At 31.1% G+C, this 24,107-nt stretch overlaps 2 protein-coding genes and 1 long non-coding RNA gene across 7 annotated transcripts; 1 reads left to right on the top strand and 2 right to left on the bottom strand.

Moving 5' to 3' along the window:
- Positions 1 to 2,829: 2,829 nt before the first annotated feature.
- On the bottom strand, positions 2,830 to 3,381 carry LOC113003859. Its single transcript, XR_003268722.2, has 2 exons — positions 3,153 to 3,381; positions 2,830 to 3,026 (listed from the first exon to the last, which is right to left on the bottom strand). It is a non-coding gene; the product is annotated as an uncharacterized LOC113003859 (long non-coding RNA).
- Positions 3,118 to 19,779, top strand: LOC105193860 (NADP-dependent malic enzyme). Of its 5 annotated transcripts, none has more exons than XR_003268721.2 (12): positions 3,118 to 3,535; positions 10,928 to 11,096; positions 11,477 to 11,635; positions 11,711 to 11,892; positions 12,578 to 12,887; positions 13,431 to 13,613; positions 14,252 to 14,477; positions 14,538 to 14,680; positions 15,184 to 15,478; positions 15,600 to 15,744; positions 15,834 to 15,925; positions 19,256 to 19,779. XR_003268721.2 is itself a non-coding variant. In XM_011158506.3 (11 exons), the coding sequence occupies exons 1-11, from the start codon at positions 3,126 to 3,128 to the stop codon at positions 19,260 to 19,262; spliced, it is 2,229 nt and encodes a 742-aa protein (XP_011156808.3). In that variant the 3' UTR covers positions 19,263 to 19,779. The 5 variants fall into 5 exon arrangements, 2 of the variants coding, with proteins under 2 accessions (XP_011156808.3, XP_039314567.1); XR_005576537.1 differs by having other exon boundaries at positions 15,834 to 15,939; XR_003268720.2 differs by lacking the exon at positions 15,834 to 15,925 and adding an exon at positions 16,829 to 17,002 and having other exon boundaries at positions 3,120 to 3,535.
- Positions 19,780 to 20,700: 921 nt separating this feature from the next.
- Positions 20,701 to 24,091, bottom strand: LOC105193858 (RWD domain-containing protein 1). Its single transcript, XM_011158503.3, has 4 exons — positions 23,710 to 24,091; positions 22,735 to 23,084; positions 22,139 to 22,325; positions 20,701 to 21,460 (listed from the first exon to the last, which is right to left on the bottom strand). Exons 1-4 carry the CDS (start codon positions 23,777 to 23,779, stop codon positions 21,351 to 21,353), a joined length of 717 nt encoding a protein of 238 aa, XP_011156805.1. The 5' UTR covers positions 23,780 to 24,091; the 3' UTR covers positions 20,701 to 21,350.
- Positions 24,092 to 24,107: the final 16 nt, after the last annotated feature.

The following is a 24,107-nucleotide window of genomic DNA, read 5'->3' as shown; positions in this document are numbered from 1 at the left end:
CATCATATATGCATACAATTATTTTAATTTTATTTATGTATATTCCGTTCTTATATTATTACTCTCTAATGAACAACTAACAAAGAATAGCAGATTTTACAAATTTTAAGTTAGCACAAATTGATAATGTTCAATAATGCCCTTTTCATGTCAATCCATTTTCCAGTAATTTTTATTTATTCTTGGAGTTGAAGTTTATTTACGATCTGGAAAAGAATTAAAAAAACATTTTCAAAGACATTATTGATTTTTAACATATAAATTAATATTGATTAATGTATAATGTAGTTGAATAATTTCAAAGTTATTTTTGCTGAGTTTATAATAAACAGGAATTCTATATGATATGCTTGAAATATTATATGCTTTAATATGTATGTACCTAATAATTAATAATTGTTTTATTAATTTTGATTTGTTTCCGATATAACCACAAACTTTAGAATAGATTAATTAATTTTTACAAACAGAAATTTAAACGAAATCCAGTGTTTAGACAAAAAAATTACAATAAATCTAAATTCAAATCATTCTTTTTAACTTTATCTATGATTTTTTGTGTTATTATTTAAAAAAATAAAGAGACTTTTCAAGCATGCTTTTCGGTCTCCACGCTTTCGTCATCAATCGGATTATAGCGTTTTTCATTGAGAAAACTAGTGCGCACTGAATGTGCACTTGCTGCAGGTAATTGGACGTTTCCGTTGGCACCGTCATCGCGCGAACCGAAACGTCCAATTGCCAGCGGCGAGTGCACACTCAGTGCGCACTAGTTTTCCCAATGAAAAACGCTATTACATTTGAGACAGGAATCGTCAATCCGAATAGCCTAGGGAAATTTTCTATACCTACGTTGAGTACCATTGTTCAATCCAATCCGAGATCCGATTAGTTATCGTAAACACCCTAAAGCCCGTATCAGACTACGCATTGAAAATTGAAGATTGAAGATTAAAGATTGAGCTTTGGCCAATCAAAATAAAAGGAGTTAAAATTTCCTTCTTTTGATTGGTCAAATTTTAATCTTTAATCTTCAATCTCAATCTTCAATGCGTAGTCTGATACGGGCTTAAGAATCGACTATGAATACCGGCCATACTGTGTCCAGACTCTCTACTTCGAGGGACACTAATTGGCTGTAGAGTCCCTAGAAGTAGAGAGTCTGAACATCTCGGGGTTCCACGTGATTGGATGCACGTGATTATGCACCTAAAATGGCAGCACCAATACAGATCCCTGTTTAATCCTCTTTAGCCAATGCGATAACAGCATACAACACGTTCAAGTGCACACAATGATAAACATACACACACATAAAGCTCACGTACATACACTAGGCTTGTTTTCTGTTCCTGCACTAGACTGCACTGGAACGTTCCTTCTTGCTTTCGCTAACTTTGAAACATCTATCTATTCCATTTTAAGTGTACACTTATTTAGAGAGTTCAGGAACAGAAAACAAACGGACTGGCATATTCATCACCGACATTTTAGGGGCAGATGTCCAGACTCTCTACTTCTAGGGACTCTAATTGGCTGAGCTGAGAGCAGCCATCTATGCTAAAATCCAAATGACGAATAAAAGTGCTCAGATTTAGCCGATTAACGTTAAGGTAGGTATCTATCTTAGCGCGCAAACTATTATGACGTAAAATAATAGGACAAGTTTTTAATTCATCGATTGATCAATCGATGAATTAAAAAACTCGCCTATAATAATAATTAATAATTAATAATTCTGTTCATGTTTGTGAATTTCACAGATATCTACAAATTGCAGACTCGCACAACTTTCGACATTTTTATCGGCAGCGTCACAAAATGAATGTTATACGACCTAGTACCAAATGTAAAAATAGATGTCGATGACGCTGATGAAGGGAGATTCAATAGATTCAATCGGTCATTCCACGAAAAAGACTAGGCCCGGACTCGTGGCAGGGGGCCTATTCTCGAAAAATATCGCATACGAAAATACTAGGGAACTCTATAATATTTGTAACGTATACTATAGCATTTTCGTATATTTTCGTATGTGATATTTTTCGAGAATAGAGGCTAGGGGGGTCGATCATGAAACTTTTTCTCTAGGGCGAAAACGTGAAAAGTAAAAATCTTTACCATTGAAGTTAATGGAGAAATTTTTCATTTTTCACGTTTCCTCCTTAGGAAAAAAAGTTTCATGATCGACCCCCTGGAGCAGAGATATAGCTACTTTTCTTCTTTTATCACTGCGGTAAAATCTGAATGAACATGATTCGTACCGTTCGTACGTGTTCCTCTTAGAAGAAAAACATATGAACAGTTTAATTTCGAAGAGAGTCCATCTTTGAAATTAATTTTTCATAACTACTTTTCTAAGTGGAACTTGGTCTTTAAACTTTCCACATGCGTTCTGGCTGGTATATGGAAGTTACGTTTGAAAGTTTGAAGAATAAGTCCAGGTAAATTGGCAAATTGGAAAAATATGGATGTAATTCGAATCTGCTAATATCTTATCGTGAGAAGTTATTGCAGCATTATTTTCTAAAAAAATATCAATTTTGTCATTGTATTGCAGGTAAACCTAACCTACATTTGAATTATAAGAACGTTGTGGTTTCATGTCGACTTTACTTTTATTTACTTCTCCGTATGCTATGCGTCGAAGAAATAAAGATGCTCGATATATTGTTTTATTTATTAACAAAATCTTGCGCCGTTTAATCAGTCGCAGTGATGCCAGGTGAGAGACGCGGCTTTTTTAAACGAATACCTCTTTAATTTATATAATTAATTGAAAGGCACTAATAAATTTCCAGGAATCAAAATAACATAACTCGCATAAAATAAGAATGGACACTAATTAAGTTTATTTTAATAACAATATCCAAGATTAATGATGAATGGTGCATATAGACCCAACGTAAACTCTGGAAGATTAAATGTGATTTTTACGTAATAGCTGATTGTAGAAGAATAAAGGTATACCATTAGCTCTTCACTCCAGTGTACATACTACAGAATATCGTACTTTCGGCAAATAACTAAAAAAAGATGACAATGAATTATGTTATCACGTTGTTACAGTAAATAAGCAATTAATACAACAAATATAGGTCGTTTCAAGCATGCAACAAAAAAAAATGCAAAATGGACAATTTAATAATCACGCCGAAAGCGGAGCGCGTCCTCCAGATCCCATATCAGATAGGCAGAGTTGGAGAGTGCTTCGGTGCGCGAGGCGCGCGCGGCGCGACGCGGGCGCACCTCATCTCGACGATACCTTTCGGCGCACTTGTGTCGCACCGCGCCGCGTCGCGCCGCCGACCGCCGACCGTCGACCGTCCCCGTCACCCGTCACCACCGGTGAAACGCTGGTAAACCCTCGCGCGACGCGAGCGCGACGCAAAGCGGTAAGCACGGCGCACGGCCAGGAGTGTCAGCCAGCATCTCCGAGAACGCGCAGTCGCGCGCCAATCCTGTCGGGTGGGAGGTGTGATCAGCTGCGTGCACACGAGGAAAACGAGATGTTCGTCCTGCAGAGATCTATATTGTGAGTATCAGAGGGAAATTTTTATTCCCGACCTTCTCAGGACCGTTATAGTCTCGGATGGTCCGAGGATCCCGACGGCCCTCTCTTTCTTTCTGTCTGTCTCCCTCCCTCTTTCTCTCTCTCCCTCTCCCTCTCTCTCTCTCTCTCTCTCTCTCTCTCTCTCTCTCTCTCTCTCTCTCTCGCTCGCTCTCTCGCTGGTTGAGACCTGGTGACGAGCGAGGTGGGCCGTCGCCGTCAGCACACGAATACGGACGACACGAAGAGCGCAACGGTGCGGCACGTTGCGGGGCGAGCGCCCTGACGAGCGCCACTTCCTCGACGGGGCGCGCTGAACGCGCGCAGGGAAGACACGAGAGAAGGGACCGCCGTCGTTGTGTCATCCGACTCGCCCAACTCGCCTGACTGTCGCGATAAACGCGATGCAGTGCTGAAAATACCCTGCACCCTGACAACTATCACGATCGATACCAGGCGAAGCCAGATTCGTCATGCGACTTTTATCCAATGTTATCTTGTCCCTTCTTTCTCGTTTCCTTTCGCGCTATCCTCAGGTGGCGGCCCTCACCTATTAGCTGCTCTCATCCGTGATCTTGGCTTTTTGACAAATTGACTCACAATTGGTGAACATTGTTGAGAAGAACACGTTTTTTTTTAACATTCTTTCAACATCACATAAAATCTCTTCCAGTTAACATAAAAAGTTATCGTTTTATAATAGGGATTTTACACAGTCAACATTATTAAGCAGTAGTACTGACGGTATGTGTCATCATATTTTTATAATCTAAGATTATTTCTACGATTTTTGCAATTTTTACGACATTCATGATTATAAGGAAATGATAGAAATCTTCACGCGTTTACTCTACACAATCATTATCACTGCTATATCTTCACAGTGATACTGATGCTCGAGAATCAAAAAATTTGGATCACCGTCAATATATCTTCTATATTAACTACTCACGATCAATATATATTGTCACTATTCGTTGATACTGACAGTGTAAGATCTCTGTAACAGGTGTGTTTTCTAAAAGAGCTCTTTACGTTGTCTACTTATAGATTTAGAATTTTTTTTAATGATATATTTTTTTTCTTTAAAATCAGAGATATTATTTTAATATTGTATTATCTTCAAGACTGTATTGTTGAACATTCTTCTCTCTGAATTTTTACTGATAAAATGATGCTCATTAGACTGGAGATGTTTCTTTCGCGTCAAAAGATTTTACGGTGTTCTCGTCACGCTTCGAAAAATAGCTCCTCACATTTTACGGAAGTCCATCGTGTAGGCGTAATTCGTATCTCGAGAATCTTTATCTTGAGCTAGTTACCGCAAAATATTGATACAGTTGATTAAACATTAATGTCAGAACTCTCAGATAAAAAAAGAAAATAAATCTTGATTTGCTTTAAAATTTTTTCGGATTTCTTCCAATTGCTTAAATTGAATTAATCATTAACTTAAACTGCAAGATAAAAACTGACGCAGACAAGTAATTCTCTTATCACGATCCGTCCCGATATCGTCTCGTTTTCTACAATGTTCTTCAATGCCCATTGTTATGACGTCAAAAAAGTGTTAATATTTGAAACGAGTTTTCATCTGCAATATCTCGTTTTTTCTGAATTAAATTGTGTGCAAAGAAACGTTGTCTCGAATGATAATCGTCTTGTCGATTCTATTGCGAAATACAAGTCTGCGGAAGTAACGGATCATGAATAATCTCGTGATTCAAAGTCAAGGTAAAAACGGAGGCCGTCCGGAAACTGTTGCACCAGGGACGTACAATTGTATGCGCTAGATTCGGGCACGTTAAACAAACACTCCTTCGTTTAACGTACCCGTCAAAGAAAATCGCAAAAATCTCACGGACTTAGCTTTTAAGGCGAGTCTCGAAAAGCTAAACTGGTTCAACAAAACTGTTTTCGAAAAACATTCTTGTTTGAAAAATATTTTTATTTTCAAAATATTAAATATTGAAATAAAATTTTATATTGTTAAACATACAGTGGAAAAAAGAGTCTTGTTGCAACATTTAGAAATTCGGTAGATTCAATCAATACGTCTCTTCAAAAACTAACGAGTCAGATATCTTGTAGGAATTATCAGATTATAGGAAAATCTATCAAACGTTCTGATTATAACCAGAGTTTTATTACAATAACCAAAAATTCTGTTTGGTTTCACTAGAAACACTCAATCATACAAATTTTGTTAATATTGTCAGATTATTTTTCTCAATGTACATAACTTATTTACCTGAAGACATTTTATATAGTTTAAATAATATATATTCTCGTAACTCTATAATAATTCGTATAAATTTATATCGGAGGAAAAAATATCAGATAGAAAATGTTTAGATAAAAATATAATATCTTGCTGAAATTCAAGATTATCAAATTCTTTAAAGAAGATTAATTTATATAAGCAAGAATATATAATTTCTTCTTTATATACGAAACAATGATTGTTAAGTAGAAGAAATTTGTTTTAATTTAACATGTGTTTTTTTAATAGTTTTTTTCTGTGTTATGAATATGTAAATATAAACAAAACACAAATACAAAAGAAATTAATTTTTTGGTGGCATCAGTTTTTATTTTTATCGAAATTTTTTTTCTCGTTCTTGTTATCATGGTTAATTGCGGATGCGCAATTAACCGCGATATGTACCGTAACATTGAAATTATCTGCGCGTGGTTTTGAAACAATCGATCATAGAGACATAGATAAGCATAATTGCAACGTTTGCAACGCTTTTTGCAGTCTTGTCCGCGGTGGAACAACCGTTTTTATAAATGTGGCCGGTAGTACATCAGCGTATTACATTGTACGCTTTGCCCGATCCAATTTACGATATCCGATGTGTACTTCATTCGCGGCTCGTGAGATGCGTTTGATCGATTATTCAGGCAAATTGATCGAGCATCGCTTCCTAGTAGTAATACGACAATTTTGCCATCTACACGCATATTCTCTTGCTTCGTAAGTAGTATAATATATAGTGCGAAGAAAATATTGGATATAAAATTGAAATCTTGTGCAGCTTATATGTATTTGAACGAAAAAAAAAAATAATGTGGACGAAGAAAATTTTCTCTTAAAATTTACCATTAAAAATTGAAAAATTTTGGTATAATTTCAGTAAAATTTAATAAAATTTGTCATGTTGTATACGATTATCATTGTGATTTTAAGGATAAATTAAAAAAAATTCTTTTTGTGTATTTTAACATTATATGATATTGATGAAAATATTACAACAAATGTTATATTTTAATAACATTTTATTAAAACGTGACATATTTGTTTTATTACTTCTTGAACTATTATTGAAATAACAAGATCAGTTCCAATTAAACTGTTATTAACTAATACTATTGTATTATTATAGTATTAAATCTCGTGTCTACGATGGCAAAAATCGAGACCTTGAATGGAGAGAGTATAGAGCAATCGCATTAATCAGTTGACCAAATTGTACAAATGTGATTAGCCAATTCTCTTGCTGTTAGAGAGATCGCCGCAATTTTTGCATCGTAGACACAAAGCTTTATAATGCATTTTTTGTTCCATGTGGATAATTGACAATAAGCGATTAGGCACAATAAAGATCCAATTCCTTAATTGAAGACTCGTTAACTAAACAACAGAATGAATAATGCAATACGTGATTTACTCTGGTAAAATCCAATGTCAGCAAGACGAATCTCTTTAGGACATTAGAACTCTGCGAGTGCTCCTGGCATGTCAGTCGATATTTCTATCGATTTACAGGCATCATTAGCGCAGTAATCAATCGGATCAATAGAAAAGATAAAAAATAAATCGTGATATGAAATAATAATACTTCAACGCAAACTATCGCAGAAACTTGAGTTACGTCACGTTTCACGTTTGAGGTCTGTTGTCTTATGTCACTGATGACTGGCCTCTGTTGGATATTTATAAAATCTATCCAAGTCGGTGAGAAGAGTTGCATAATTAAATACTGGGATTATTTCGCGTGCGAGCAATTTAATATATTTCTTTATTTATATTTTTTATCGAAGTACAGTTAACAAACTTTTTTTAATCTGTCCACCCACATAACTACACACGCATGCATAGGTACTACTAAAAAGGCTTTTTTCCTTCTATCTAATAAAATATTGAAACAAAATACAGATTTGGATATTTAAATAAATATTATAAAATTTAATAAATTTTTGGGGTTTTAAATATAGTAGCTTGGCAACGTGTAAACATATTAACAGGTTGGAACCGCCACTTCTTTTCTCTTCTCGATCTCAATGGCGAACAGTTCCATCGCGAGCGTTGGCTGCAATCACGTTCGCAAATATATTTGAGAGAATAAATTTTTACGATTTGTAATACTGACGAAGAACGTTCCACATAAATACATATCTAAAAGAGCCAACGTTCGTTACACACTAGTTTAATTTAATTTAAAGCACAACGTGTTTCTGTTTCGTGAGAAAAACGCCACGTGGATTCGAGCGACCACACTGACGATGCTAATGTGTTAACGTGATTACCATATCCCGAAATTACGACTGAAAGAAATGTATATATGTATATATATATGCTAGCCACACCTTCCACACCTTGACCGGTTTCACGCCTCGATCATTTCTACAAAATTGGCTTTATGCCATGAAAATAATAATAACGTAGTCCGTTTTGGCGGGGAACCATCCATGAATAATATCGCGGATACGTGACTCCGTATACTCTAAAACATTTTAAGGCGAGACAATTTTATCATTCGTTTTCGTAGAAAAATTTTGTGTAAATAAAGATCACGTCACGCAGTATCGTTTCGTTCTACTAGGCATGTATTTGTTATTGAACTGTTCGGAACGGGTTCTACCTGGAATTATTCCGTTTTCTTTAGAAAACGCAATAGAAATCTAGGAAATAATTGTGAGCAATTCCGAATAATTCCGAAAACTTCCATAATTTCTGCCGTAAATTTGATATTCTGGAAACTAACAAAAAAAAAGGGGGGGGGAACATTATACAAGAGAATCACTGCCTCAGTAAACGATTCACCCATCAATGAACAAATGAAGACTTACAATAAATTTCAATCAAATTTGAAAATTGAATCTACAAAACATCAATTAGAATAATAATTTGCATTTTATTATTTTGAAGTCTTATTATTTTAATATTTTTCTTAAACAGTCATTCGCTGATAATTGTTCAGCGACTGATGGTGCAGTGATCCTAAATAATAAAATCTAAATAAGAGAGCTTATAAAATGCATTTTAACATAGTAAAATCAAACGATTTCTGGTTATCGTTATTAAATTTGATATTTTGTAGATAGAGTGTTTGATAGACTCACAATAAACTTCAAGGATTTATTAAACATTTTTGTTAGATCTATGGAAAATATGGAAAACTTCTAATTATGTATATTTATTTAATATTTTCTTTTCGTTAAAAAGCTGATCCAATGAAATTCGGTATCTTTTTCAAAAAATTCTTTTTATTAAATGTATTTAATAACAAGAAATTAATTATATTTATGTGATCATTTCTAGAAGAATTTTGATTTGTTCATTTTCTCTCAGATTTAACTGGTTGAATCTGCAAATTTCCAACTTTTCTATGTACCCAGATTTTTTTTAGTAATGTTTTCTTAAAACGAAGATTATCACACGTAAAGTTACAGTTACTCGTGCGACTTCCTTGAGCTGTTCGCTCCACTTGCATTAATCGCATTATATCTATCATAATCGTACACACGATCTAATGTACCGGACGATGAACTGAAAGGCAGGTTTAATATTGGTATTCCATGAATTCTTATCTAATCGCTGTCCTTATCCTATGTGTTTAGTTATATATGCAGTCATCGACTTTATCATCGATGAATAATAAAGAATCATTATGCGAGATTAAAAGCGATTCGAATCTCCACACATTTCCGTATCTGATATCATTTATCCAAACGGTAATAAAATCGAGTCTGATAAAATCATATTGCCTTAGCACCAAAGAATGTTAATGAAAGAACATGTGCATCGATAACTCGAATAAAAAAAAAATTTAACAAAATTGTGATGAACTTGACGTTTTATTAAAGATAAAATTTCAGTGAATATATGTATATGCACAACGAAATTTTAATTATATTTCACTGAAGAAGTCATTTTTTCCATTTATTAAAAACAAATGACACTTTAATGAGAATTCAATGAAAATATAATGAAATTTTAACGAAAAATTATTTATATTTTTTAACAAAATAGCAAAAAAATTTTTATTTCACAGATTACTTCGTAATGACAGAATTTAATTTTTATTAAATCTAATGATATTTTTTTACAAAAATTTTGATAAAATCACTAATCCAAATGTTCCAACATATTGTGTTCCAACATAATATGTTTCAACAAAATATCGAAATATCGAAAATTCATTCAAATTTCGCAAAAAACTGTTCCACTGGGAAAGATTGCGTAGGTATACAAAAATAACTTTGTTCTTGAGAATTTGAAATAGTCTATGAATTAAACATTCACATGAAACATTTACCAGATGCTCGTGTAATATAAAATCCGTCCCGTCGCCACCAAGACTAGCGAAACCGCGTGTGCACAAAGCACTTCGTGATAAGAGCGATTTATCTGGCATTTCTGATGAGTCGACATTCCGAGCCATTTCCTAAATTAAGTCGGCTCATCAAGTGGCATCATTTATTCGTTGTCGTTTAATAAATGTAACAAATAAAAACGAATACGATTGTATTTCTCGTAAAGAGAAACTCTTCGTTAGATTATCACACTTACAAAGCCGTTCATGTTTTATAACTAAATGACTCATCGTGTTGTTAACTGTAGTTGATTAGTCGACAACAGTCTCTTCGTGTTACGCAGCGAACATTAGCTCTAGTTGTTATCGGCACTAATTGTACTAAAATAAAACATCCTCAATTATCTACGAAACTCGACGCAAAATTAACAACAAATTGTTGAAAACACTTTTCTTCAGTTTTTCGTTTCATCAAATTTTAGTTATCTCTTTTTACAAAATGTCAGTTAAATCAAACGCGATAAGAGGTACGTAAAGTCAATTACATGCTTCTTATCACATTTGACTGAACTCACATTGTCCCCATTGTCCACTGAACGTAGAAACATTTATAGATATCTATCATTTTAACCGCTAACTATCTCGGTTATATCAGGGTAACTATCAACTTGTTTCCTAAGTTAAACATTTATCCATATAAAATTATAAAAGAAACATTTTTTTTCTTAAATCCATAAAATTTTCTGTATAAAAAAAACAATATTTATATTAAGCATCAATGCAAATTTGATGAAATCATGAAATATTCATGCAAATGTCCTGCGCGTATCTTTAGATCGGCTAGTAGCAGAAATTGTGGAGGATCATGGACACGAGCGTTGCCACCTTTGCATATTGCCGTAAAGGATATTCAACAAAGAGACATCCACGAGGTTTCGGGAGATGTAATACCAATAAATATGGTCAAGGGTATCGGACATCTCAGAGATCCTCGATTGAATAAGGTAAGTCATCGTTTTCCTTTGCAAATTAGTTTTCCTCCCGTTTTTTCTTTGCCGCATTTTCTCGCCAAGATAATGTTACCCGTATCATCCTTTATGCCAATGATTTCAAGATTTCTTTTAACAGCTGTTTTTATGAGAAAAAAAATTTATCAACAAGCATGCTGTCATTATTACAATCATATTTTTTCAATTTTTTCCTTAATTTTCTTTTTTCTTTCTTTTTTTTAAATTAAGAAAACTATCTTATTATTACAGTCGTTTTTGTCCATTATTTTTCAATAAAAAAACCGGAAAAAATCTGGTTTTTCCCTTCCTTCGATTTTATTTTTCCAAAAAATTAAGAATACGAAACTCATAGCGTGAATTTTCCCTGGTAATAGGGTTTGGCGTTTACCCTGAAGGAAAGACTAGCCCTCGGGATACATGGATTACAGCCGCCTAGATTTAAAACGCAGGAGGAACAGCTGGCTCTGTGCAAAGCCTCAGTAATGAAATACTCGGAGGATCTGAATCGATATTTGTATCTCGTGGAGCTTCAGGTAAATCAGCATTTTATTTTACGCCCTATCATCGCGGGAAATCTCTGTCTTTAATTTCTTCGGAATAATTTCTAGGAGAGGAACGAAAGATTATTTTTTCGCTTGTTAAGCGAAAACATCGAGCAGATGATGCCGATTGTCTATACACCTACCGTTGGTTTGGCTTGCCAAAAGTTCGGTGTGATATATCGTAGACCTCGCGGACTTTTCATTACTATATATGATAAAGGCCATATTTACGAGATCTTGAATAATTGGTTAGTATTAAAGGAAAGATGTATTAAATATTATTGCTGTCTCTGGTGAAAAATATTCTCGCAATACGTTATTTACTTTAAAAACTTTTCATATTTTGAATTTATAAAGAGTCCTAAGAAAAACATTCAACTTCTTCAGATTTTGTAAATTTTCTTCGGAAATTATAGAAAGGAAAAATTCTAATATCAAAAATCGAATTTCATTAGAATTTATGTATATAAAGAATTCTAGAAAAGATATGAATTTTTTGCCACTTTTGAAATTTTAATTAATTGTATAAAAAAATTTCTAAAAATTATAAAATTACCTAGAAATAGAAATTGTAAAAAATTTTTAAATTCATATAAAAATTCTTTCTGAAGGATTATGCAAAAAATTTATTACAAAATTTCACTGCTATTTAGCATTGCCATTCCTTTAACAAGTTACATGATTGATTAAAAAGCAACCGCTGTTACAAGGACAGAGCAGTTTGTGAGGGACTCTGTAGAGTAGTTTAACCGAAAAGTATGCGTTTGGGGCGTTTGTCGGCTAAAAATAGATCATCTCACGCATTATAGATATCTGCACGTTTCGTTATGTTATAACGCGAAGCAAGAAAAAAGCTCGATTGCTTTACGTACAATATAACGTATTAAATTATCCTCAACATCTACTATTATGGTTTTCATCGAATTTTTCAAGGCCGGAGCAAGCAGTGCGGGCCATCTGTGTTACGGATGGCGAGCGAATTTTAGGTCTTGGCGACCTTGGGGCTTGTGGTATGGGTATTCCCGTTGGAAAACTAGCACTTTATACAGCTTTGGCCGGCATCAAACCACATCAATGTCTTCCAATCACTATCGATGTTGGCACTAATAACGAACAGCTAAGAAACGATCCTCATTATATCGGTCTTAACAAGCCTAGAAGTCAAGGTGCCGAATATGATGAATTGATCGACGAATTTATGGCTGCCTGCGTGCAAAAGTACGGACAAAACGTTCTTATTCAAGTAAGCTAACATAGTTATTGTATAGTTCTATCGTATGTACAGTTTTAAATATGTTACTGTGTAACGCTTTAGAGAAATTTAATAAAATTTCAATGAAATGTTGACGAACTTGACATTTTATTAAATTTTTCACAAAATTGTCATTACACTCTAGTGAAAAAAATTATTTTTGGCATTTGTTGAAAAAACATTTTAATGAAAATTTATTGAAATTTCAACGAAAATTTATTAATATTTTTTATTGAAAAAAAAATAAATTTTATTAAAATTGGATTTTTTATGAAACTGCAACGAAAATTTACAAATTTTACAGTAACAAATTAATAACATATTTCATTAAAACTAATGAATTTTTGATAAAATTTTAATGCAATCGATTACAAATAAATATAAAATTTAACCAAATATCATCAATATTTTATCAAAATTTTATTAAAATTTTACAAAAATTTATTCATCGTGCGTTATCAAAATCTTATGAAATGACCTACGATCACTTACGTTGATACGTCATAATAATATTGCACATTTTACGTATTTCAGTTTGAAGACTTCGGAAACCATAATGCCTTCCGTTTCTTAGACAAATATAGAAACAAATACTGCACGTTCAATGATGATATACAAGGTACTGCTGCGGTTGCAGTGGCTGGAATCTTAGCGTCACAAAGGATAACTAAAAAAAGAATGGCGGATAATAAGTTCGTCTTCCTGGGCGCTGGAGAGGTTTGTAAATTTTCAAAGTAGCGCATAATAGTCTTGCTCCAAAGATATTAAAAAGATGCTGCAGCTTAAAAAAAGAGGAAGAGAGTTTTACGTAATTTGTTTTCATACAGATCTTTGAAAGTTTTTATCATTTTCAGAAGAATAAGTAATAAACAAAATTTAAGTAACGTACTAAAATCAATAATTTGTTATTTTCTTTATAATACTGATAAATATTAATGTATAACAAATTAAAAAGATGTGCTTATAATAAAGATTTAAATATAATGACAAATAACATCACTTTTTCACTAATGTGACGTCAGATTTAAAGAGAAGTGTATAATTTATGCATATAGTTATAAATATAGTTTTTTTCAATTTTTATACATTTAATTTAATTGCGATTAAGTTATTTAAAGTCTTTTTTTTCCATAAGACTTAATGTTATTTTACAAAGCTGTTTAAAGAAAGCTATACAGTCAAAAAATTTGCAAAAATTTAGGATCTATATATCAATCATAAATTTATTCTTTAAATTTTATCAAATTCTCATATTACTTATGGAAAAAGAAGACTGTAGAACCTCTTTAAATATTTACGCGTTTTTTTATGTGAAGTCGCAATATCACAATATTTATTTCACTTGACTCGAGCAGGCAGCTATTGGAATAGCTGATCTTTGTGTCAAAGCGATAGAAGCTGACGGTTGTACGCAGCAGCAGGCGCGCGACAGTATTTGGATGATGGATATCGACGGGTTACTCGTGAAGAATCGGCCCGAAGGTAATTTGGAGGGCCACAAAATCTGGTACGCGAAAGACCACAAAGTGATGAAGACGTTAATCGAAGTTGTGAAAGAGATCAAACCTACCGTCCTGATAGGTAAACAAGTCTCTTCAAAGAGAAACGAGATCTTGGTACAAAATTAAAATGTTCGCACAGGCGCTTCGGCGGCGGCGGGGGCGTTTACTCCCGAAGTCTTGAAAGAGATGGCGAAAAACAACGAGAGACCGCTAATCTTCGCTCTAAGTAATCCAACTAGCAAGGCTGAATGTACAGCGCAGCAGGCGTACGATCACACCGATGTATGAATATAGTTCAATCTTAAATTGCATAAAGATATTGATAATTTGTCCAGGTGAAAAAATTTTAATGAAATTTCGATGATATTTTATTAAATTTCATATTTATTTTGAAACATTTTGTTCAGTGATTTCATTAAAATTTTATCAAAAATTCCTTAATTTTAATAAAATATTAATTTGTATCATTACAAAGTATCTGCGATTTTTTATTATCATCTTATCATCTTATTAAAAATTAATTACAATTTTAATTAAAATTTCCCTTATTATTTTATTATAAATATTATTAACAATTTTTCGTTAAAGTTTCATTACATTTTCATTGAATTCTCATTAAAATGTTATTTGTTTTTTACTTAAAACGCAGAAAGTAATCTCAGCGAAATATAATTAAAATTTTATTACATATTCATTGAAATTTCATTAAAATATTAAATTTTTGCTACTAGGATCTGCTTTTCAATTTAATAATTAACTCGGCTAAACATATGTCTGTGTTTCAGGGTAGATGTGTATTCTCTTCAGGCTCGCCATTCGGCGAAGTAACATACAATGGAAAGACGTACAAGCCTGGTCAGGGTAATAACGCATACATCTTCCCTGGTATTGCTTTAGGTGTTATCGCAACCGGCGTGCATCACATCACCGAAGATTTGTTCTTGATTTCGGCACAGACTGTCGCCGATCACGTAAAAAATGAGGATCTCGAAAGGGGTAGCGTCTATCCGCCATTAAATAATATACGCGAGTGTTCTATCGACATCGCGATTAAAATAGCCGATTATGCCTATGCCAAAGGTTGGTCTTGTTATTCTGGAATTGCTGTATAAAATACTAATTAATATTATAATATTATTTCTTAGTAATAATAATAATAACAATAACTTTCTTATTAACTTAATAACAATAATATATACAGGCGGTTTGGCAAGCGAATATCCAGAGCCGAAAGACAAGCGGCAATTCATCATAAGCAAGATGTACGACGCCAACTACGATAGTCCACTGCCAAATCTGTACGAGTGGCCGGGTGATTATGCCAAACCGCGTATTTTGCCGGAAAAGTAAGTATGATAAACTTGATGATTGATCAAGTTAATTCCCCCAATCACGTAGCATTTTTCGATAAAGTTAAATTTATCATTTTTATAAGCTGTAGGATCGAAGAAGTAGATAGATAAATGTTATGTCAAAATTAGTTGTAATAAATCGAGTTGCAGCAACTCTATAAACAGCATGATGCAAGTAGGTAATTAATAGTAAGTCTGATTGCATTGGACAAGAATTATTGAGAATCTTGTTTCTTGGCCTGGCTGAATAAACTTTGCACATTTGCGCTTTTTACGTTTTTTTTGCAAATCGTTTTTTCACAATTATATAAAGCTTTATAAAATTAATGAAATTGTTTTGCCGCTGATTTTTTATAAATTGAAGAATGCGTTATTTCGTAAAATATTTGCAAACGCAATGAAATAAAATTACACGATTTGATTTATTTATTTTCTTAATGAGGATTTATTCTCTTAAAATGAGTGTTGTTATTTGCTAACGTTACTGAATAGATCTATCATCAAGCTTAGTCCTGGTAGAAAAATTTTTATGAAAATTTTAATAAAAAAGTAAGGAAATTTTGTTAAAATTAATAAATTTTTGCTGAAATTGCAACGAAAAATCACAAATACTTTACATTAAGAAATTAATGACATTTTATTAAATCTATTAAATTTTTAATGAATTTTTGATGAAATCACTAATCGAAATGTTCCAAAATAAATATAAAAGTCTACAAAAAAATCATTAAAATTTCATTAAAGTTTTGTTACAATTTTTCATTACAGTTTAAAGTTTTTTCATCAGGAAGATATTTTATGATATGACCATCCACTTCATCTATACAATCTATACAGGGTGTTCATTAATGGTTGTTCCTACGTTTTACCATAGGAGCACGCATTTGTTATTTCTAATATAATAATATGCTAGAAATACATATCCGTCGGTAAATATTGCTCCTATGGTAAAAAGTGGAAGTACAACCATTAATGAACACCCTGTATTTCCTTCACAGTGTTGCTCCCTTTTGATTTGTTCGTTTTCACGATAAATTTCGGTAGAGACCACTGATGAAGCTTAATTCATCTTTTTCAGAGACACAGTAGAAATCCGTCACAATTTAAAACATCTGTAACGGATTTCATCAGCCGGAATATAGTTGGAGGCTATCATTATTATCTTTAACGTTAAAAATATAGATGTCTCTTCCAATTCATAGTCACTCACGGCATATGCACGCAGCAAAACAACTTGTAAACAGTTTTAACCGTAAGAGAAATTACTTCATCTTGGATGATTAACACTACGATGCTTTTTCATCACTACATTTACATGAATCGCTAACATGGCGGCATAAATCGGTTGTTAACAATGTTATTATTGCAATAAGCTAAACATTATAATATTTTATTAATAATAATAATGTCCTCTTTTATTGATGTATACATCGATATTAGAGAGTAATTGTTACTGGTACAGCAACTGAAAGTAACTGAAAAAGCTTGTATTATATACATAGACTAAGATTATATATAGTCTATGGTTATATATATAGTTGCATTTTATAAAATTGCATTGCATTGTTTCATACGTCAAAAATACTCTTGTGTTTTTCATGTAAAAAATAAAAATATTTACATCAGGAGAGTAACATCGATAACTGTCTTTATCAAAACAATTGAGTTTTAGAACTTTTTTCTGTTATAAATTTTGTTAAAATTCTAATTGAGAAGATATTCAATAATGTAATATGTTTAGGTTTTCTGACTTCTCATTTATGGATAATTACAAGACATGAAGATCCTTAATCTTACCCTGCTTCTTTTCCCGAATCCCCTTTGAAAACAACCCGAAACAAATCGATTTCCAAAGCTCCAATAAAGACCGAGGCACATGCTTTTAGCACAAAATTTTTATTTTGCAACATTTTATACTTGTATATAGATTTTTATATTTTACAATTATTTTATTAATTTTTGAAACTTTAAATAAATATATCTCAACTAAAGAACATTGAACATCAAAAATTAGAATTAATTTTTCTTTGACATCGGCAATAGATTTAATCCTAGCACTGTTATGACTGTTAGATAATCATATTCAAATTTCTAATATTTTTATATAAGTCTGATTATAACTTAAGAATAAAATATTACATGCAGACGAGACTAGAAATAATAATTTATAAAAATAGCTTTTACATTTGAATCATTTTGTAACGTGTTTCCAAACATTTTATGAAGTGTTTTCAAACACTTTAAATTATTTCACAAATCATCAATAGTAATTCTGAAATCGGTGTTGAGTATTAATTTACTTATTAATAATTAAAACAATAAAATTTGTTTTCAAAACAGCTTAAAATATTTTTAATTATCTACTGTGAACTAAATTTTTATAAGTAATAAAAGCACGAGCAAAATCAGATATTGTTTTACAAAGTATTTAATTGATTTTAATGAAACGGTACATTTCAGTCTAACTTGACTTTCATCAGCCGTCAATATTTGCATGATATATGGTTGCCAAAATATGCTGACCTAATAATGCATTGTGAAACATGTTCATTTGGAACTCATATATATATATATAGCTTAAATTACATCAGAACTCTTTTTTGCAACTATATATCATGTAAATATTGATAGCTGATGACAATTGAGACAAACGTATCGTCTCACTAAAATAAATTAAATACTTTGTAACACTACACAACACCTAATTTTGCTCGTTTCTGGCCCTTTAGTACTTATATTTTATTATACCTACGAGCGAATAGCTTTATAAATTTTACAAAATTTTTAGTCATAATAATTAATCGATAAATTGATTAAATTTTTTCCAACACTGCCCAAAATATGTTGCTAAAGATCAAGTATGTACAATAGGTCAAAGATATTTAAAACAAGAATATTTTATGATAAATTCTATGCTGAAGAAGTAAATAGCTTTTTCTAAAATAAACATGTGGATAACTCAGATAACATATCTTGTGTTTATGCTTCCTAGATTCTGCTCTAGATGTGTATTATGATCTTGTAGAGGAATGGCATGCTATATAATGTGCAATATTAATATCTTACAGGCCTGATAGAATATGCTTCTATAATTATAACTGTTTGATAAGTAAAAAAATCCCTGTAATTTAGAGAGAGTGAATATACATACTAAAAGTAATATTTGAAAAAAATATTGATCTCTTCTACACTTCGAATTAAGTTTATCTAAGCGATTGAAAATACATTTCTTTCGAGGACTTTTTTTCTATTTAAAATAATAATAATAAAAGGTTCAATTTGATTAAGTAAACATGGTATACATAGTTTACTATACATTTAAATACTTGTCATATTATTTATAGCATTGAAATCTTGCTTGACTCGTCCATTATTTTATAACTTATTTTAAAAAGTAATTTTTATTTTCGTACGTAATAATTTACAAGAGTATTATTTGCACATCGCTTAGATAAACTCATAGAGCTATCGTTTTGTACAACTAATTGTGTTCTTCTCCCAACAGATTATAACGCGTTGGCAAGTCTAAACTTTAAACATGAGACGACCACTTCTCAATTTAAATTCTTGCAGTTAGAAAATAAAAACTGTTATCGTGGATGATTACACAATATTGTATTCTTTAGTATTAAGAAATCACAATCTATCGATGTTTCTTGCGTTTAAATGTACTCGATAAATACGTACTTATTTAATATAGTATGATATAGTGATGTTTTACACCTCAAAATCATATTTGAATAGTATACAGCTATTCACTACTCACTAACTTCGATAGGACATGGATTGTCTAATATTCCAGTACATTACAAATTATTTTTTTTTAAGATATTTATAAAAAAAAAACAAAGTTATTTCTGATAATATTCTGTATTACGTGACATGCATAGTATGTGATACTTTATTTCGTAATTTATTTCATATTTAAAAGTTGTTAGTTAAGTTGAATAGTTGTACTATTTTTTGTTATAATTATTTAACCTATGTGATCCTTTATCAGAAATAAATTATTATTGCCTTCATGAATAACATATAGTAAATAAAAATTCACGAATAATATGACAAAATAAAATTTTAAGAATATATCATTCGTTTTACAGTATGCAAAATAAATTGAAATTGGAAATGTATTAATATTTATACTTTAAATAAACTATGTATATACATATATGAAAGTTATATGAATAATTTTATATTTTAATTTAACAATACTTTATTATAGTTTTATTTAAAGTATAAATATAAAAGTACTTTTGTAAAAAAATCCAATTCTTGTTATCAGTCTTTAATTATATTGCTATTACAGCACATTTTTACTTCTAATTGAAATAATTTTTATCGAGATACAAAATTGCTGTCTCTCCCTCCCTTTCCCCTTTCTCTACCAAATTTTTTGTATTACATTCAAATGTAATTTAGAACAATCTGTATTTTTTCATTTTTTTGAAAATACATGTAATAAATTCTTAATTTTAGTTACTTTACTGACGATTAGAAAAAAGTATCAGAAAAAGGAAAACTGTTATATCAATAATTTCGTTATGATACGCATTCTTGTATGTATCCAATGGAAAAATACTAAGAGATCTATATAATAAATTTCTGACAAAAAGCACCTATGTTACATGAAATGTAAGTATTTATTGATAACATAATTAGATTTTAGAGGTAATTAGATTTTATTAATTACTATCACGAAATAAGAAACTTTATAGGTCTGTGCAATTTATGTACAAAAAAGCGTATCATAAATAATTCTACTCAAATCATGAATGTTTTTGAATGACTACGAATTATGTATTATAATGTTAAAAGCTTATGAATAAATGTTAAATTTTGGTCGTTATTACGTGTTATTATGTGTTAGTAACGTATATTTATCTTGTATACCATTCCTATTGTGTGATTAATATGCAAAAAAGTAGGGTAAAAGAATATTAATACGAGATATAAGTTTTTTAATATAATTCAAAACTTATAAACATAACTTATATATACATAAGTATAAAAATTATTTCATTCCTTAAATATTCCATTGTGTGATTTATCTTCTAATAAAACTGGTTGAAGAAATATTATGTTTTCTGTTTCAACCATTGATGACTCATTTATCACTGACATTTTTTACTAAATACAGCATTAAGAGCTTGCAAGAGAAATTCTAGAACTTAAAATATATATTTCAGTATATCGCATACCCGCAAGAAAAATCGCAAGTCATTAAAAAAAAAAAAACGGGAAAAATGACGCGCGTCAAAAAGTATGATTTTTAAGGTCTAATATAATGTTACAATAAAATATCTACATTACTTTTAGAAAACTTGAACGAGCAGTTTTTAATTAGCTCTAAATCGTTTGACTTATTAATTAAATTAATTTAATTCTGTCGTAAATAATGTATAATTAAGATTCGTAATTAAGATATACAATTTTTTTTTCCTCCTTGAACAAGGACTATTTTCAATTTGTATCACTTTTTTCGCAAGGGTGCGATTTTACATTTTACTCATTTTTCCTTTTTCCCTTTGTAATAATTTAGTAAATTTCTCAAATTTAATTTTTTCTACATGTAACTTTGGTGGCTACTGAATCAAGCTTGTTTAGGCACTATCATCCGAGATATTTGGATCATAGTCTGGGTCATCCTCATCATCTAAATCCAAATCGTCTAGGTTTTGGAACAAACTCTCATCTACTTTTACAGCATCACCTATGTGATCAAAGTTGATACGTAATATCAATATAGAATGTCTTATAGAATAAAAGTCAGATTTTAAAAAGTTCTTCAGCTTTTAAAAAATAGAAGTTCTGTAACTTTTCCTTTATATCTGTATATATCTTCACATATATCTTTTAATATTATAGGAACTTTTGACCATCTTCAAAATAGTAAATAATAAAAAAATTTAACCAATAAAAACAATTTGTTATGTAAAAAGATTTTCTTTATAATATTAATAAATATTGATATAGAAAAAATTGAGAAGTTGTTTATAATAATAATTTAAATGTAATAATAAATGTTGCTACATTTTTTATTTGTATGACATATTCAGATATTATATAATTCATAAACATTTCAGATACACAAAAATAATACGGTAAAACTACATTTTTTATTTTTAATGTTCTTTAAACTCTATTCTTTCTTGTGAATATAGCTTTTTACAATTTTTACATATTTTGTTTGTAATAAAATTACTCGTAACTCTTCTTTCTATAAAGCATTTTAAAGTTATTTAAAAGAAACAATATGATCAAAAAGTTTGAAAAAATTCAGAAATATCTATATACTAATCATAAAATTATTCTCAAAATTTAATCAAGTTCTTATGTAGAAAAAATTGGAGAACTTAAAACAATTGAAAGACAAAACGTAATAACTTACCATCATCTAAGAATTTAAGATCCGACTGATCCAACGTCTTGTCGGTCATAAATAATTCTCTGCCTGTTAACTTTTTGCCCTCGCGATCCGCCAATTCTCTCCGTTTCGTGTAGCCCATTTCTTCATCAAATTTTTCTTTCCAACTTAGGAAAGATTCCACAGTTACGCGAGTTCCCTCAAATCGTCTCTATAAAAGCAAAAAAAAAGCCATTACAATTATCGTTTGTGTGAATATATTTGGAATGTCTTAGCCAGTTTTTTCAATATTTTAGACACAAATAAAATCGAAAAAGATAACTATGATAATAAGATACTAAGCGTTCCTAATTTTCTGGAGAAATAAAATTTAAGAGAAATCTCTAGTTTCCTCGTTCTTTTGTTAAAAATACAGAATGTGATAATTATATAGTGGATTTTATTGAATTATTTATTAGTCTTTAAACATGAAAAAAAATCTTAAAACTATTGACATACAACAAAGATGATTATCTAAATTGAACAAAACTAAAAAAATATGAAAAAAGAAACCAGAAAAAAAAATTTTTTTTTTTTCCAAATTTCCCAGAATCTTTCCAGACTAATTACACTAGTCTTACCCTTTCTGCCTCCTCTTCCTCCTTCAGTTTTTGTGCCGCAGTCTCTTCTCTTCTCAGTTTTATCTTGTCCCACTGTACATTGAGCCATTCTTGAGCTGCACTGACCAGTGTAAAAACCATTACCATTCCAAGATTTTCATTCATCTGTTCTATTAGATGTGCCTTTAATTTCTCATCATCTCCATCCTCGAAATTCTCTTGCTGCACAATTGATATGAGTAGTGGCTCGTCTGGATACTTGGACGTATATGTAAATTCTAATCGACAACTGAGACCATTAACAGTTTCTGGTTCATACTCCTCTGTCTTGATTGGTATGGCAAATACATAAAACGGTTCCGTCGCTAAAACTATGTGATATATATACATGCTTACATTTATTCAACAAAAACCATTAATTTTTATTATTGAAAATTCAACATTATCATTAGGTAGTACATCTTTAGGATTACCAAACGTCCTATTTTGAAAGAATCCAATTTATATAATTTTTAATTTTAATCTTCAGTTTTATACAAAGAATACTAGAAAATAATATCTATATGTGACATCAAAAGAGAATATTAAATTGTGAAAAATTTGATAATGGTAAAATTAACAATAGAAATTGTAAAGTGTTACGATAAAAGTAAAATAATTAATCATTTTCAGCAAACACCAAATATAATGCTAAGATGTAATGCTATATAACACACGTATATATTACATGATATTATCCTTATGTTTGCTAGGTTTTATGTAAAAAAAAATATGAAAAGAAAATGAAACATGTTATAAATATATTCTAATAAAATAATTTATATGATAATTACAGGATTTTAATTTGAGAAATTTTGAATCTTCTTTTTAATTGTCTCCTTCGTTAACATTTTCTACGGAAATCGTACTCCTTTTGTGACATTGAGTAATCCCCTTAATCTCGTCTGCTTCTATCAAGCACACGAGTTTATAGGTTAGAATCTTGACGATACGTACTTTCCAACTCCCCGCAATAAATCGACTCCAAAGCCTCGATCTCGTTACGCTGCTCATCCTTATAGTCCATACTTGACAAAATAAACACGATTTCTAATCCCTAACCAGACTAAAATATGCGATTTCCAACTGTTTTAGCGAACAACAAAATATCATATCAAGCCGTTGCGTCCGCGTACGATTGTACATACAACGATCGCGTGTAATGACCAGTAATGACATAAAACACAACAGATAATTATTAATGGTCGATCTTGCAGGGATTTTCTCGAGTTCGCGAGAAATTTTGAAGAGCTTGTCAACGCCCTCTTTACATAGTATGATAAAGTTCGTTGAGAAGCACACGATGAATACAGGGTGCTTTCCAGCTACGACACAAATCGACACTGTGTAACACA

Source organism: Solenopsis invicta, chromosome 16 (assembly GCF_016802725.1).
Source record: "Solenopsis invicta isolate M01_SB chromosome 16, UNIL_Sinv_3.0, whole genome shotgun sequence".
NCBI lineage: Eukaryota > Metazoa > Arthropoda > Insecta > Hymenoptera > Formicidae > Solenopsis > Solenopsis invicta.
Note: the sequence above shows the minus strand (reverse complement) of the source record. Positions and strands in the feature narration are given on the sequence as shown.

What these genes read in the sequence shown, in the direction of transcription:
- LOC105193860 (XM_011158506.3), top strand. Translation starts at nt 3,126, where the DNA reads ATGCAAAATGGACAATTTAATAATCACGCCGAAAGCGGAGCGCGTCCT. An exon ending in GACAAAACGTTCTTATTCAA is followed by an intron (nt 12,888 to 13,430) that starts GTAAGCTAACAT and finishes TACGTATTTCAG; the next exon opens with TTTGAAGACTTCGGAAACCA. An exon ending in AGGCGTACGATCACACCGAT is followed by an intron (nt 14,681 to 15,183) that starts GTATGAATATAG and finishes TCTGTGTTTCAG; the next exon opens with GGTAGATGTGTATTCTCTTC.
- LOC105193858 (XM_011158503.3), bottom strand. Translation starts at nt 23,779, where the DNA reads ATGGACTATAAGGATGAGCAGCGTAACGAGATCGAGGCTTTGGAGTCG. An exon ending in TTATTGCGGGGAGTTGGAAA is followed by an intron (nt 23,085 to 23,709) that starts GTACGTATCGTC and finishes TATATCACATAG; the next exon opens with TTTTAGCGACGGAACCGTTT. An exon ending in TCTTAAATTCTTAGATGATG is followed by an intron (nt 21,461 to 22,138) that starts GTAAGTTATTAC and finishes TTGATCACATAG; the next exon opens with GTGATGCTGTAAAAGTAGAT.